The 17,393-nt window shown below is 39.4% G+C and overlaps 1 protein-coding gene across 1 annotated transcript; it reads left to right on the forward strand.

Moving 5' to 3' along the window:
* The first annotated feature begins 4,865 nt into the window (after window positions 1–4,865).
* LOC18423853 (O-Glycosyl hydrolases family 17 protein) lies at window positions 4,866–16,876 on the forward strand. The gene is made up of 4 exons (XM_011629878.3): window positions 4,866–5,188; window positions 11,128–12,381; window positions 12,569–12,596; window positions 16,286–16,876. The coding sequence occupies exons 1-4, from the start codon at window positions 5,128–5,130 to the stop codon at window positions 16,437–16,439; spliced, it is 1,497 nt and encodes a 498-aa protein (XP_011628180.1). The 5' UTR covers window positions 4,866–5,127; the 3' UTR covers window positions 16,440–16,876.
* Window positions 16,877–17,393: the final 517 nt, after the last annotated feature.

The following is a 17,393-nucleotide window of genomic DNA, read 5'->3' on the forward strand; positions in this document are numbered from 1 at the left end:
GCTTGTCCTTTAAATGATTTTTATGTCACATACTCGATGTCGAACTTAATTAATAGCATTCTCCACTTTGCCAATCATCCATTAAGAACCGGTCTCTTATGTAAGTACTTGAGTGGGTCTATTTTCTAAATAAGGTTAACAGTATGAGACAAGACGTCGTGTTTCAGCTTTTGTGTAGCCCACACAAGTAACAGACAATGCTTTTCCATGTCCGTGTACCTTGTTTCATAATCAACCATAGTTTTACTAATATAATAAATGTTATTTTCCCTTCCTTGGTCGTCATATTGCCCGAACATAGCCCTCATAGTCTTGTCTTTTATTGCAAGGTAAATGAATAAGGGTTTGTCGAGATTTGGTGGACTAAGGATGGAAGGCATAGTCAAATATTCATTGATCCGGTCAAAAGCCTTTTGACACTCCTCATCCCATATGAATGGTATATCATTTTTAAGTAACCTATTGAATGGTGCACACTTGTCCACCAATTGAGAGATGACCTTGAAGCCCATGAATTTCTTTGATATTCTGGGGAGGAGGCATTTCGATGATGGCTAAAATTTTTGCAGGGTCCACCTCGATGCCCCATTGGCTCACTATGAAGCCTAACAATTTGCCGAATTCAACTCCAAATGCACATTTTTGCGACTTCAATTTGAGTTAATCCTTTTAGAGTTTGTTGAAAATTATTCTCAGGTTAGTGAAATCTTCAGATCTAGTCTTTGATTTGATTAGAACGTCGTCGATATAATCTTTCATTATTATCAGCCACAAGCAAAGGAGACAATCAAGGTAAGAGAAAAGAAAGTGCATTGATTCCTAAGCAAAAAGGGAAATTACATGTCATGGCTTAAGGGCTTTACATAACAAAAAGAAAAGAAGAAGTCATTCCAAACAGAAAGTAAATGCATCACATGGCTCAAGTCCTCAAAACACAAAAGCATAAAAAACAGAAGGGGAGAAGGTACTAAAAAATATATTCTTTCCTGCCACCAAGCTTGGAGAAAACTCGTTGTATTATCCTCAGTCTGTCCCTTAATTCTGACACTTTAAGAAGGTCGCTCAAGTCCTCAAAACACAAAAGCATAAAAAACAGAAGGGGAGAAGGTAGTAAAAAATCTATTCCTTCCTGCCGCCAAGCTTGGAGAAAACTCATTGTATTATCCTCAGTTTGTCCCTTAATTCTGATACTTTAAGAAGGCCTGCATGCCTCACCAAAGGAGGGAATTCGCCTTACTCAAGTTTGGAAGACGAAGAATCTCTCATCTCTTCCCTGGCCAAGATTAACAAAGCTTCAGTCTGACCTATATGTATCTCGAGAGTAAGCATATCACTCTCATTATCAAGGAGTGAAATATTAGCACGAGCCATCTCCTTCCCAATCTTGGAAAAATGCTCTTCAAAGGAAGGATAGAAACTTCCGGACCACCAAATCATTTTTAATCTCTTGACTACTGCCTCGACGTAAGCAATGATAGATGGTTGCTCTGAGAAAAACCTAAGAAAAGGCTCAATAGATGGAGCATTCTCCACAAAAGCCAAGTCTTCTATCTCCAAGACCTCCCTCGCCTGGCGAGCCAACTTGACCACCTCCTCTTGAAGCGACCCGATGTCTGGAATGCCAAACTCCATGAGATTCTTCACTAACTCCCTCAAAAGGAAAAAGAGCATCGCTAGCTCATGAAAAGAAGCACGGCCCATGAGATGATAGATGGCTCTGTGTATCTCGCTCCTAGTCTCGAAATTCTGGATATTAAAACTAAGGAAAGTAAAACCCGTAATCTGATAAGGAAAATGTAGCCATATCCTCTCAAGCTCAGCTTCCCCTCGAATGAACCAAGGAGGAAGACCGATCAAATGACCCGAACTAGAGGAGATGTCAATATTTACACCCTTTCCTAGTTCCCAATGGGTCACCGAGGGTTCATGCACAAACACCTTAGAGCTCTAGCCGCACGATGAGTTATCCTATTGTTTGGCACCTTTGCCTACCCAAGATACAAGAGAAATGGTCAGAGCAAGTTTGTTTTATATTGCGAAATTCATAAAAAGGCAAGCCTAACGAAGGGCAACAAAATTTTGGTAGCATCTCCCTTGAAAAATGAAGATCTAACAACATGAAAGGCTTTTGGCTAGCCAAAGTCACCCCAGAGGATTCAAAGGTCGTGAGACTAATGGGCCCGCCTAGACTACACCTAAGAAGAACTCCCATCCAACAAAAGAAAGAACAAAAGCATGGAAAGAAAGAAGAAAATGCTAAATGAAAATAAATGAAAGAGAAATGGGGTAGGCTTTCCACTATCAGGAACTCGAGAGGAACTTGCTATGGACTTGGGTAGTCAAAATTCTGACTAACTCTCAAGGCTTGGTCTTTCTCTCTCTAAAGGGGTGGTCACCACTACTTTCTCTCTCTAAGAAGTGAAAAATTGAGGAAGAATGGTGAAAATGAGGGCCTTCACCCCTTTTTATACATAGGCAAGGAGTAAAAATGGGTCATTTCTCCCATAATTCCTCAAAATGCCTTTATTCCCATCAAGTCCATGTGAAAAGAATGATTATTTGGAAAAAGAAGAAGGGCATTAAAGTCAAAGGCAAGACGCCAAAAGACTATTCTTGCCCTTGAATAAGGCATGCTTGCTAAAATTCCCCAAAGCCATTATCGTTCAAACGGCCTTTTGAAGGCCCAAACGGTGTCCAAATGACACGAGGCTATGTCCATTGTGAAGATATGGCCTAGCCTAGTGGCAAACGCCTCACTTGAGGCCAAAAGCTGCCCTAGGGCAGGGGTACCATGCCCAAAAAAGGGGGACCAGACCCCCCAATCTTCTCTCTCTCTCTCTCTCTCTCTCTCTCTATTCTCTTTCCCCCTTCTTTCACAAGACCAGCAGCCTGACCGCCAATCTCCACTCTTTCCCCTCTCTTCTATGTTTCTCCTTTCCTCATCTTCTCTCCATCTAGCCGTTGGCCTCCCTCTCCACTCTCTTCACTCTCCGCTTGCCACTCCATTTTTCATCCTCATCTCCCCATCTCTCGCCACTCCATCTCTTCACGCTCCACTCCATCTCTTCACTCTCACCACCCAATCAATTTTATCATCCCTTGTCTATTCACACCGCACCATCCACACTGACAACATGGATGTCCATGCCGGTGCCTCTATCACCATCCGTCTCATGCATCATCCAGATTCCATGAGCATTTGCTCTACACTTAATCCCCCATAACTCTCATGAGTCTCTGTCTAATGGAAGTGATTGACTTGGGAGTTCCTCTAAGTGTTCCAGTTGGCAAAGCTACTATCGGATGAATTTTCAATGTTCTTGGAGAACCTGTTGATAATTTATGTCTTGTAGATACTCGTACATCTTCTATTCATAGATCTGGGCTTGCCTTTATATAGTTAGATACCAAAATTTTAATTTTTGAAATATGCATTAAAGTGGTGAATCTTTTAGCTCCTTATCGTAGTGGAGGAAAAATCAGGCTATTCAGGGGAGCTGGGGCTTAAATCTTTAAATCCAAACCACTTTGACTTTTAATTCCTCCAATCTTTTTATGAGAGAAGAGGAAATTCTGTCAAAACGAAAAGATGAATTTTCTAGGGTGTCTAGAAGTGGACGTGGGTCATAGAATCAGGGGATAAGGTTCCTTCCCCAAGATGAGTTTTCACTTGATTGTATTGTTTAACTAAAAACTTACCTAAAATCCTCTTAGCCAAGATAAATAATAACCAGATAAGGCATTTTGGAGGCTATATATGGGGAGGTCTCTAACATTTGAAACCCTATGCTTCTAGAGCCACCTCTCTCGACCATTTTTTCTCCTCGTCACTCATCTCTCTAGTCTCTCTCTATCTAATAGGTGATATATACCTAAGGAACATAGGGAGGGGCACACCCATCCGGCCATCCCTTAATTGACCAAGGGAGGTGCCATTTATGGTATGCTCTTGAAAGGTCCTAAAAGTGTCTTGAAAAACCCTAGCCTTGTTTTATGCTCTCTTGAAGCAGCCCTTACATGCCAGCCTAAGCCCAACCTAGCTCCCTGAAGCGGCCCTAGACTAGGTCCAACCTTGTCACTCTTAGGGCCAGGCTTGGCCAAATACAATTCATGAAAATAAGAAGAGACAATCTCATGTAAGTTTCAATCTTTTATAAAATTCTTCCCTAGTGCTTTACCCAACTCACATGGTTAATTGGCCGGATAGTACATTGAATATGATAATAGACGTAGGGTTTAATTATGGAAAAAGATTATATAAGGTTGCAACCTTAAAATGTAAAATTAAAGTTGCATTTCAAAAATTCATCAGAAAATATTGTTTTAATGTTGAAAAACCCTTTAATTGATAATCTTGGCATCAAGATGTACGAATATGAAAAAAGAAAAAGATTTGGAGTCCTAGAAATAGTGCACTTGCAACATATTATCTAAACCATCCAAATTCAAGATTTTAATATGTTTATAGATCTACTTGATTTGAACTATTTTTTGAGTTTAAAATTATAATTAGAGTTGAAAATAAATTTTTAGGCAATTCAAAGAATTTTTGACACCAAAATTACATCTTACGATAAAATTCAGAGATGCGCCTTAATTTGATTGTTTGAGGTTGCAACCTTATGCAAACCACACCCTTTAATTATATTTTAAAATTTAGGTTTTAATTATATTTTAAAATTTAAATTAACTACAAAATCCGCGTATGGAACTCTCAACTCCGAAATGACAAGGATACAATTGTAACCCCACGTGTGTAACCAGGGCAAAATAGTCAAAACCGTGAAAATTAACAAAACAATTTAAAAAGAAATGCTTGGGTAGTCCTGTCATTTAAGTAAATGACAAGGGCGTCTTGGGTCGTCGTTGGCATCTATATTGTGAGAAATGGTTGACAGAATAAATGCGCCCTCTTCTTTCTGGATTTATGTTTCTTTCTCCTGATTCTTTCTCACACTCTCACTCTCTCACTACCCTTTTCTAAGCCAAACCAGAGCTTCTTCTTCCATTTTCTAACCCAAACCCCTGCTTCTTCTTCTCCTTGTTTCCGTCTGATTCATTCCCCTCTTTATTTTGCTGATTTGTTTGAACTTCGATTTGTACCAGAAGGCACACAAACACAGGGCCATGGCGCCTTCGGTTCTGCTGCTCCTACTCTTTGCGGTTGTCATTGCCCTTGCTGATGAAGGTCCTCTCTCTCTCTCTTTCTCTCTCCGTAAATCCCCCTTGTCTTTTGGGCTTTAATCTGTTATTCCTTTCTCTCTTGTATTCCTGCTTCATTCTATCACTATTTTCTCTCATATGTATCAAAACGGTACTTCCTTTCAATGGATGAGCTTCACTACTTGATCCTCTGCTGCATTAGGTTTTGTGGAAAATGTTATTAGAGACATTTATGTGCATTTGTTTCTGGATTAAGCTTGGATGCTAAGTATTTTGATGGCCGTCATCACAGAGTCAAAAGAGTACTGCTAGACCTCACTTTTGTGTGTTTTTGTGTTTTATATACAAGTTTTTAATCCATTTCTCTGTTATTTTTGAAGATTTAGAGATTGATTATGTTCGAAGCTATTTGGGTGTGCGCGGCTCGAGCCGGCGCTGCTGGCTTCTTAAAAAAATGAAATGGACGAAAAGGCCCAAATTTTTTTTTCAAATTACTTAAACAACCCTAATCTGACCTGGTTGTACCTTTTCCTTTTGGTGACTTTTCTCAAAAAAGAGATATCTGAGCTCTTGGGAATAAAGAACAAGAGTTGCATTTAATGTAGAGGTCTCATTTTTACTCTATTTTTTTCTAGTTGCTTTTCCAACGAAAACCATTGGATTTCAAATGCCTCACTTGCAGTTCGACAAAGATGAGTAAGGGACTACCGGCCCGGCCCGTCAGGGACCTGTTCATAAGAAGGTTCAGCCGGGCTAAAAAAATAAAAATTTAAAATAAAAACAAAAAAAAAAGAGGACCAGGCCAGCCTGAAATGGCTTGGCCCTGGCCTGACTCCTTTGTGGCCCATGCCCTACTTTTCTAGGGCCGGTCTGGGGCGCCCGGGCCATGCCCATCCCACGGCTGAGTAACACCCAAGTAGGTTCAAAATAATGATCATGGATTGGGTCGGTATTTGAGAAAAGGTTGGACAGCTTTCTTTTTCTTTCCAGAAAGTTTGAGATTGTCAACTATTTCTACATCTCCAAACCCTTTATTAAAAAAAAAAAAAAAAAAAAACAACGTCAAAGGACTTCTATCTTTTCGCAGACTCTCATGTTTCGGTAAATGACTGTTTTACCCCTATTTGGTGAGTCGGTTGAAATGGGGTTCATCATTCATTTTGCAAAAGGAAGCTGGGCTTTTAGACTTATAATAAATGAACGGCCCAGATGGGAAGTGCTGACACAATCCAGATCTCAGCCACCCGATTCAAAATCCTCTCGTCCTCGTGCGTGTCGTCGTAGGCACGTGCGCCGCAAGCTCGGCCATACTGTTTGATTCACTTGTCCATCTGTCTTATGGCTCTGTGCCCTGTCTTCTTTTGAGCTCTTTGTCGATTTTTTTTATTAATTATTTACTGTTTCCATAATCTTATGCGAATTTAATGATAGAATAATAAAGAGTATTGGATTTCTTTTTGGTGCTCCTATGTTCTGTTGAAATGACGAAGATGCCCCCATTATTATATGCCTTTGTCAGAGAGCAACTCACCTATCTAAATGTGACCGTTGCAGTTCAACTAGGAGTATTAATGAAATGGCACTTTGTTGTTACTTGATTGATGTGCCCACCTTTTTTTTTTTGGGTTAAAGTGGGGTCTTCTTTGTTTTGTTTTGACAAGTAATAAAACAAAGTGGGGCATTCATTATTGATTACAGTGCTTGCTGTTTATATTTGGTGCAATTTAGAGTGGAAGCCAGGGCCTTAAATGCTGCATATATGTTGATATGGACACGGATTTGGTGAGTCAGCTGACTCACTTATTACCGTGCGGTCGTTTTTCTATCTGATGTTCATCTTTAATATGGACATATTAAAAGGAAAAAGTTTATATACGGTTGCAACTTTAAAATGTAGAACTACATATGCACACCACAAAAATCCATCAGAAAAGGTTGTTTTAATGTTTAAAAAACTTCCAATCGATCATCTCGACATCGAGATATATGAATATGAAAGAAAAAAAAAGATTTTGAGTCCCAAAAATAGTGCATTTTGCAATACATTATCTAGACCATCAATTTTCAAGATTTTCATATGTTTATAGATCTGCTTGATTTTAACCATTTTTTTAGTTTAAAATTTTATAATTACATATGAAAATAGATTTTGAGATAATTCTAAGAATTATTTTTACCAAAAATACATGTTATGATAAAATTTGGGGGTGCACCTTAATTGGATTGTTTAAGGTTGCATCCTTATAGAAACCACACCCATCTTAAAATGTTATATCCTCTAGAAGTTAAAATAGATGGTGAGGAAAGGAATTCAAAAAATAGAATTTATATTTTTTGAAAAAGTAAAATTCCAAATTTAGATCATTGTCATGATGGAGATTATTGAACTCTAAAATTTTAGATTGAAAATACAATGCTTAGCCTTTTTAACAATTTGTCCTTGTCAGTCATGGGATCATGTCAAAGATCTTGTAACAGTTGACCTCATCTACCCAAAAATAATAATAATAAAATAAAGGAGAATTATTCGAGACATTTCCAATGTATTATTTTTACACTTTCTTTCAATTATAAAGTATAAACTCTAAATTCTAAATTCCAGTTTACATAATTTTTTATTTATTTTTTCAAATTTAAGTCACAGATTTTGGAAGTTAAGTTTTCTGTGCACAGAATCGGTCGATATATTTTAGAAATAATGCCTCATGCCGTCTCAATTTTAGTACCTCAAATGAATTCAAAGATATCTGAATGTGCTGTTTCGAAACTACATATTCATATCTTTCTAACAAGATCCAAATCAGCTCAATCTGATGGTACTGAGATACTATCTTGCAAAGTAGATTGACATAATGTGCCCTAACCATGTCACCGTTTCAGAAAAAATCTGTTATTTTCCTGAAGTAACAATTTTCTTTTTCTAACCATGATTTTCTAGTTTTCTTGTGATTTCTTTTCTTTCTTTTACACAATGTAAGTCGGATTGTTTTGAACGAGGTAGATTTGAACACTTGACATTTCCTGCAAACTGGGTTTTATAGCATTATATAAAAGGCCCGGACTACCATTGTGTTTTTGTATGGCAACCGTTGTGTTTTAGGCAAGCCAAGTTGGCCTCTTAACGTCTCAAAGTGATAGAACCCATCTGACTATCACAACCCCTACAATTTTCTCCATGCTGTACGTTCACTGTCAGGATCATTCTTAAGGATTTTGGTCCCTTCTACACTTGTATCTTAATCCTATTAAACCGGCGTCAGTCAGTAGAGGAGTTCTGAGAGGATAGAGTCAGGTAGTGGAGCTTTCATTTATGCTGCAAAAACATAGCTCATGCATGCTTTCACATTTTACCTTTTTCTATTCATTCCTAACCACTTTGTAGGTAAAGAACTTGGTTCCTTGTGCCTTTAGGTCAGTATTCTACTAGGAAAAATCTTTGTGGCTGGCCCTCTGTGTTCATGGTTCATGCGAGTACTTGTTTTGCAATGCCTTTTGCTCTCATACACTCAGGGGTTTAACTTGATTTACTCATCTTATTTTGTTACCATAATCTTTGAACTTGTTTTCATATTATCTTGACAGTGAGTTATTGTTTCCTTCAGTGGAGCTCGATCAAGCATGCCATTCCCTCATACCAAATGTTTTGTTGGGGATCCCCCTCCCAAGGGAAGCTTTACATGCCCGTGTGAGGGTCCTTCATCATGAGGCCACTTGGGAATTGGGATCTTTAATTTATTTCATTTTCCAAGGTTTATCATGTGATCTCTATGTTTTACTGCTTGCTTCATCATCCTTACTTTGTATGGACATTTACATTTAGTACAACACCGGACTCTTATCTTTATAAAGGTTCCTACTTTTCCCAGTTATGGAATCAAAAGCTTAATGATCTCCAATGGGCTCTTTCCCCATGAGACTGTCTGTACTTTTAGTGCAATTAAGGTTCTTTCGATATCCCATCCATGCATTCGTGGTGATGAAGAATTGTCTCTCCAAGAGGTATACCTGGATTCCAATAAGTGTAAATCATTTTTTTATGTCATTTATACTTTGTGATTATTGTTTCTCTTCTGCAGCTTCCAAGGCTACATTTTAAACTTTTGAATTGTGTTAAAACATGGTAACTTGTGCTTCCTGATATAGATCACTTTGGCTGTTCTCTAACCATTTCATAGACGAACATGCTCAAAACAAATATAAGCCTTAAATGTAGATATGTAACAGCTAGTGAGGTGTAACCAAGGCGTGTCAATTGCTGGAGCCATTTTGTTTACCCTAAAAGGTTTTCAGTCTTTGTTGTTAGTGTCTGATACCTCATGCATCATAACTAATACATAAGCATGTACTTTATTTAAAAAGATTTCCTATTCTGTTACATCTTACTTGCTATCTGTTAGGAACAATGTTTTAAAAAACGGTGATGCCGATAGGAACCACACAAGCCGGTTGGGATCCTGTGGAGAACTGGACTTGCATGGTTCCTACCGGTTTATTTGTTTTGTCTTTTTTCATTTTCTATAGCAATTTCCCTCAAAGAACCGGTAGGTTTGAATCCGGTTCAGTGATCCACATTGGTTCAGCTGCGGAGTGGTTTCAGTAGGTCAGATTGGGTTTTAAACACTGGCTAGGAATATGATGTTATGTTTTCTATGTTATGGTTTCTATCTTGTGTATCTTGATCCTATTAACCAACACATAAGTTACTGAAGTGGGTCCTGATCTGACTCAAGGGATGTTGCACATGAATCTAGTAGTCTATCCATTGTTCTATTTTTTTTTTGGGTAATTCAGTGGGGATGGTGAGCCCGTACCTTTTTTTTTTTGAAATCGTTAGTGGTTTCTGAATGTGTTAGGTGAGAATGGAAGCCTAGACCTTAGATAGGGCACAAGTGGTGCTACCACCACAACCCCAACCCCATTCTCAAAAGAAGAGTTTTTTTTTTTTTTTGGGTGAGGTAGTGGTGAGAGGGCCCCTACCCTTGGTAGGAATTGAGTCTAGGACGTAGCGTTGCAAAGTCTATCCATTGTAAAAGAGCATAACTCGCCCATTGTCAAAGAAGACCATCTATATGTATACAACGGTTTTTGCTTTATTAGTTCCACTGTTTTTAGTTTGGTGTTGTTTTTGATAGACATATGCTTTTCCCAACCAAAATCAGCAATATGTTTGCTGTTTCATTATTATATCTTAACTCTTATTAAAAATCTTGGGTTAATTTTGGCATTTTGCTGGTCATTTTCGTTTTATTTTCAGTTTCTTCTTGTGAGGCTGATATAACTACATTTAGCTATAGCAGTGTTCTTCTATTAACTGACAATTTTTCTTGTGTCTTCAGTTATGCACTTGGTGTATCTCTGTTTAATTTCCCATATGTTTAGTTAGTATTCATTTTTAGTCCTCGCAATTTTCCCTTGTTTTGGATGTTTTTATACATGCTTCCTATTTTTAACATTAGCAGAAGATTTGCATCAGTTGCCTATTGCAGTACCTTGCCCCCTGTTTTATTTCCAGTCGTTATATGGTCGCATGCTTTTTCAATTGTTTGCCAAGTTTAATAATCTTTACATTTTATTTTATTTATTTTATTTATTTTTGAATGTTAACTTGGGACTTGTAGGAGTGGAACCCATGTTGTAGCACCTTGCCACCCATGCCTTAGGCCCATTCTTCCATTTTTCATCTTTACTCCTTATCTGTGTATTATACCACGTGTAATTCTATAGTATGCCATACATATACATAATTTTATAGTATATACATATAATTTGTATGCTATGCAAAGGCATCTATCATCTATCCTTCCCAACCAAGAGAAGGGATGAACTGTTGGCCCACTCCAAAGTCCGGCACTGGCTCCTCAGTGAGATCACATGGCGGATTCCCCTTTCTGTGTTGTATCGTCCTTATAGTTAAACACTTTCTACTTTCAATTACATGTTCACTCTTTTCGCATGGCTTTGCAGGAGCATTTGTGGGTGTGAACGTCGGGACCGATGTAACCAACATGCCCTCGCCCACCCAAGTGGTAGCCCTTTTGAAGAAGCAACAGATCCACGACGCGCGTCTTTACGATGCCGACCGTGCCATGCTCACCGCCCTTGCCAACACGGGTATCCGTGTTGTCGTTTCTGTCCCCAACAACCAACTGCTTGCCGTCGGTCAGTCCAACGCCACTGCTGCCAACTGGGTTGCCCGCAATGTTGCCGCTTATCTCCCTGCCACCAACATCACCGGCATCGCCGTTGGTTCAGAAGTCCTCACTTCTATCCCAAATGCCGCCCTTGTCCTAGTCCCGGCAATGAATTTCCTCCACTCTGCCCTTGTGGCAGCAAACCTTGATCGTCAGGTCAAGGTTTCGACGCCACACTCGTCGGATATCATCCTCGACTCATTCCCACCCTCTCAAGCCTTCTTTAACCGCACATGGACCCCGGTCCTTGTCCCTATGCTCTCCTTCCTCCAAAAGACTGGGGCACCCTTCATGCTCAATGTGTATCCGTACTATGTTTACATGCAAAGCAATGGCATAATAGGGCTTGATTATGCACTCTTTCGCCCCTTACCTCCCAACAAGGAAGCAGTTGACGCGAATACCCTTCTCCATTACACTAATGTGTTTGATGCTGTGATTGATGCTGCATATTTCGCGATTGCGGATTTCAATTTCACAAACATTAAGATTGTGGTTTTGGAATCGGGGTGGCCATCAGGGGGTGACTCGAATGAGCCTGATGCCACAATTGATAATGCTGACCAATACAATAGCAATCTAGTGAAGCATGTATTGAACAATACAGGCACGCCGAAGCACCCTGGTGTGCCTGTGAGCACTTACATTTATGAGCTATACAACGAGGATGCGAGGCCGGGGCCTATGTCAGAGAAGAACTGGGGCTTGTTTAACGCTGATGGGTCACCGGTTTATACTCTACATTTGACAGATTCGGGGGTGGTGCTTGCAAATGATACCACAAACCAAACTTATTGCGTTGCGATTAGTGGGGCGGATAAGAAGCTTTTGCAGGCTGCATTAGATTGGGCGTGCGGACCTGGGAAGGTGGACTGCACACCACTGCTGCAGGGCCAGCCATGCTATGATCCTGACAATGTGGAGTCACATGCTTCATATGCGTTTGATACTTACTATCACAAGATGGGCATGGCTGTTGGGACATGCGATTTCAAAGGGGTGGCCACTGTAACTACCACTGACCCAAGTAAAGATGTTATTTACTTCTGCACTGTTTTATTGCTGAAGTATTTCCTTTGGATTTATATTTGTTTGCCTTTCTTAGTATGCGTTATGGTTTTGCTACTGATTTTTGAGTTTTCTTTGTTCCATTTAATGAGGTTAAGAAATTTTGAGTGAGTATAACTAAACTATAGCGTCTTGTATGGTTGCAGGTCATGATTCCTGTTCTTTCCCTGGCAGGTATGAACCATTTTTAATCAGCCCTTATTTGCAGCTTCAAAAGCTTGTTAACACAGATTTTACATGGTCATTGTTTTCTCAGGCATATCCTTCTTATTCATTCTTTTGTGGCTTAATCTTTTTGTTCTTTTTTTTTTTTCTCAAATTATTCATATGGCACTTGTTTGTTCACTTATTATTATTTGAAATTACCAATTGATAAAAGCATGTTAGGGCCTAATGTCCCTCACTCATGAACAGAAAACTATGCCGATAGTTCGCATGGAAGTTCTATTCAACATAATAAATGCCCTCAGTAATAGTAGCGGATGTCTTAGGATTTGAATCCCATCACTGATTTCACATATTTCCAAACAATAGCGAATTTGTATGCAAAAGCAATTCGAATCAATTTCCAGTTTAACCTTCCTAGTCCTGTTCATTCTCGGGTTCACCCTCCTCCTGACTATTTGTGCTACGTTTATTTCTACTCTTCTTAGTCCTATTCTCTTAAGATATGTATATACATGCAAGACCATGCAAAAGCAAAGATTTTGTTGCAACTCAAAAATGTTCCTTGGTTTTTATTAACTGACGTTAGGCCTTTGTGAACTCGGTTGTCCAATACTCCAATCCCATCCCATAACCTATGCAGTTAGGATTGTTCTTGTATATTCCTAACACTTGATGGTCGATAGGCCTATTTGTTCAGTCAATTGGACGGGGATTTTTTGGGGTTGGGGGAGGGGGGGGGGGGGGGGGGGGAAGGGGGCATGGTTGGGCTATGGATGTGATGAGACCTCCCAGCCTCAGTTGATTTGCATGACCTGGAACTCGGAAATAATAGAACAGCTTGGGCTTTGGATGGCCCAATGAAATCTGCTTCCAGCAGCTCTCTCAACTAATATGTGGCTATTATGCTATGGCCTATGTGTTACAGGTGCACCTGGACCATCCCCCCCACCCCAACAATGGTCCAAGATAAATAATGCAGTGGAGCCTACTGTTTATGGTGCCTTATTTCAGGGACCAAATGACCCCTCATGTCTACTAGAAAACCTTTTCCCCCCTTTCAACTTATGTTTTCTCCCCACCAACCCCTATACACCACTAATGTACCATTGTAGGAAGAAAAAGACTTTTTTCCCATTTACAAATGAAAAAATGACAAGATTCACCTCATTTATCTCCCCCAACCATGCCATTGTACAAAGCAAAACACAATTTTTGTTTTATTATAAATTTCTTTATTATAAATTGGAAATGACATAAAAATAGCCTCATTTTCTCTGCCCTTCTCTCTCTACATCACAACCCCCCCTCCTCACAGGCCCCATGTTGCAGCATTGTACAAAGAAAAGGCCCTTTTAGCCCTATTATAAATTAGAAATGACATGGAAATAACCTCATTTCTCTCCCCCTGTCGCTCTCTTCTTCACAAACAGTCTCTCCCTACCCCGTCGCTTTACATCATAACCCATCTCTCTCTCCATTGCAAACACTCTCTCCTTACATCAGAACCTCTCTCTCATTTCCTGGAGAGAGAGCATTAAACCCCACTCTCCTCTTTCTTTGCCCACAGGCACACATGCACGCCCCCACTCTCTCTCTCTCTCTCTCTCTCTTGACCCTGAGACTAACTAAAACTCCTTCCAATCATAGATATAACACCTAGACAATAATCACAATTTGAGTACTTAAAACTTGGCATTCATAAGATATGGCAAAAGTAATAGATTTCCAAATTTGGCAAACAAGCTTTAATTAGGTTTTTGATGTTTGTAGTGAAGCTGAGCTTATCGTTGCAGAGATAGAAGAAAACCAAATTGGATAATATAGAGGTTATTTTGGTTGCTTTATAATTGTTCAAGAATATAAGCATGGCTGGTTCTTCGAAATTGGAATCTCTTCGTAAAACTTTCAGTGAGTTACAGAGCGTACACAAACAAGATGGATGGAAGTGTTGAATGGAGGTGGAAAGGAATCACCAACAGCTACTTTTGAACCTTCCGCCTCTCCTCTCCTTCCATTGTCAAAACCAAATCGGACTTTCTGTATCAATTCCATGTTTCCAACCCAATATCTCGTCTCTACTTCGCTAATTGCGATCTAATCTCAAGCCTTCTTTCTCACTATCCGTTACATTTACAGTCCTCTCTGTCGCTCTTCTCTGTTTCAAACATAGTATTTGCTCTCTCTCATCAATAATCCCAACTCAATATCCGCCCTTGATTCATCTCAAATATCCATTTCAATCTCTTTACCTCTTTCGCAATGCAAAGACACAAGTTGTTTTCAAGAGAGAAGTAGGGAAGGAAATGAGGTGGTTTTAATGTCATTTATAATTTATAATAGAGGAAAAGAGTCGTTCTGTTCCCCTTGAGTAGGTAAGACCATGTCATTTCCCTGATATTTAGACCAATCCCACCAACTATATTTGACTTAGATTCGGAGGAGAGATTAGTGGAGAATCAGTGCAGATATGCATATAGCACATAGGCTGGCAATGCACCGGTTTATGTGGCCCAATGGCCGGGCTAGGGCCAGGTGACAACAGACTGAGGATAGGGCTGGGACAGGCCTAGGCCAGGGTTGGCTCATTTCTCCCCGGCCCGGCCCTTATTTTCCTTATGTTACATTTATCTTATTTGGCCTGGGCCGGCCCATTCCTGGCCAGTTTGGGCTCAAGCTTGCCCAATAGGGACCAGGGCCGGGCTAGGTCTAGGGCTTGCCCGGCCCAGGCCCAGGCCTGTCCTGTTGCCACCCCCTTACTGTAGGTGTAGGGTCATAGACTGCCTTGTATAGTTATATTTCCATATATGTAGATCTGCTGTATGTTCAAATGTGTAGATATTCCTTGTGCATATATGTGTATATACATATGTAGTGTGGAAATTAATGTATTGCAGAATGTATGTGGTATGGTGATGTTGAAGTGTAACATTAAACCAAGGGCGCTTCCTTAGGAATATGTGAGTGATTTGAACCATTCCATGGAGGAATTCGTTGGGTGGGGGCAATTCGATGTTTGTAGCATGTTTTACAATATCTGATTTTCTTGTACATAACAGAAAGTCCAATATGCGCAGGCACATCAGACTTTCTTCTATATCAGAAAAGTCTAATAGCATTCACATTTGGACCCGGTTTCTATGTGGCCAAGCCCGCATATGTAGAAATGCAGGCCTACTAATAAATCTCTTTTTGAGATGGATTTTTGGACTTAATTTTTAAGGACATGTAATATCTAACATGGAGATCTTGAATATGAAAAATAAGTAATTTTAAAAACTAGAAATAATAAATTTAGTCAGAAAACATTTGGACCGTTAGTTTCCATTGTTTTTAGATGGAACACCTACTTGCATCCATCTTTTAGATAGATGCTTTACACTTTTTGGACCGCATATGTAGTCATGCGGTTCAGCCCGCATGAAACAATTTTCGTTCACATTTTCTAGTGTTATGCAGCTTATGCTTGTATTCTATGTCCATGTTACCCCACCATAATGCCTGATTTGTTTAGGTGACTTTGTTTAACATGATAGGATAAGCATCTCAGTCTAAGATTATTGGTAAAGAGTATAAATGTCTTTACTGCATTTTAGTGACTCAATCCTTCAGGAGTTGCCTGTTTTTTCTCCTCGGTTTTACTTGACCATTTAAAGTGCCTCCCTCTCCCTCTCTAACTCAGCTTTTGGTTTATGCAGTGGTGGTAAGAATGGTACATTTGGAAACATAACGTCTTTGGCTCCATCGACGAATGCCACTGCAGGCTCTGCCGCACCCCAACTTCCTCCAAGAGTGGATTTTAGGTCTGCTATCCTCCTGGGATTGCTGCTATGGAACTCTCTCTTCCTATAGGCGGTATCCATCTATCGCAAGAAGTCTTTGTACATTTATATTTCGAAGTGCTCTCATCTGCTTGAAACTCTCTTCTTCTTTAATTTCCCCCTCCCTTTATGTCTTTCCATTGAGAAGCAACAACCAGTTTTGATGAGGCCTGATGGATTGGATTGATTCATGATGGCGGTTGTGGTTGTTGGATTGGATGATTTTGGCCGAAGAGAAGAGCCTGTTTTGATTCATTGATATTGCACAAGCAGTGAGACTGGAGGTGTTAATTTACACTTGGACTGACAGCTTGATGTGGATCGTTCTCACATCCCGAATGGGTCTTATTATTGTTTCCACACCACTTCTTGGTTGGTTTTAGTTACATATTCTTGGCTGTGTTGTTGTACCCAATCTATTTTGTTTGTGATAAAAAATTAGGGAAGTAACTGCTGAAATTAGGGAAAGAACTGCTTCTTACTCTTTATCTCTTCATAGTGCTTACTGCAACTTAATCTCTTGGTTCAGGTTTGCTTGGTTTTCGACAAAATAATGTGTTATAACCATATTAGGACAAGAGAAACCCCGTTGTATGAAAACTGGTATTTTGTTTTACAAGTTACAAGTTGTTTTATGAGATCTGGAAAGTTAGTATGTTTTTAATCATTCACTAAATGCTTTATTAAATATTGATATCGATAGAGGAAATTTTTTGAAAACAACCCACCCATCGTAGGACTATCAAAATGGAGATTTAAATGATAAAATTTTTATTTATCATTAATAATTATATCTCCTATTTTATAATGGTACACAGTGGTACACAGTGATAGGATGTAAAGTTGGATGGGCGCATTTATTTCATCGACCAAGCTCAAACTTCAAAAGAAATTCACGTATTTTGTGATACATTCAAGCTATCAGATTTTATATCAAACGGTTGTAAATAATTGTGACCTCTTTTTATAAAAAGTAAATATATAA

Source organism: Amborella trichopoda, chromosome 4 (assembly GCF_054954075.1).
Source record: "Amborella trichopoda isolate Santa Cruz 75 chromosome 4, AtrichopodaSantaCruz75HAP2 v2.0, whole genome shotgun sequence".
NCBI classification, from domain to species: Eukaryota; Viridiplantae; Streptophyta; class Magnoliopsida; order Amborellales; family Amborellaceae; genus Amborella; species Amborella trichopoda.

What these genes read in the sequence shown, in the direction of transcription:
- LOC18423853 (XM_011629878.3), top strand. Translation starts at nt 5,128, where the DNA reads ATGGCGCCTTCGGTTCTGCTGCTCCTACTCTTTGCGGTTGTCATTGCC. An exon ending in TGTAACTACCACTGACCCAA is followed by an intron (nt 12,382 to 12,568) that starts GTAAAGATGTTA and finishes GTATGGTTGCAG; the next exon opens with GTCATGATTCCTGTTCTTTC. An exon ending in TCCTGTTCTTTCCCTGGCAG is followed by an intron (nt 12,597 to 16,285) that starts GTATGAACCATT and finishes TGGTTTATGCAG; the next exon opens with TGGTGGTAAGAATGGTACAT.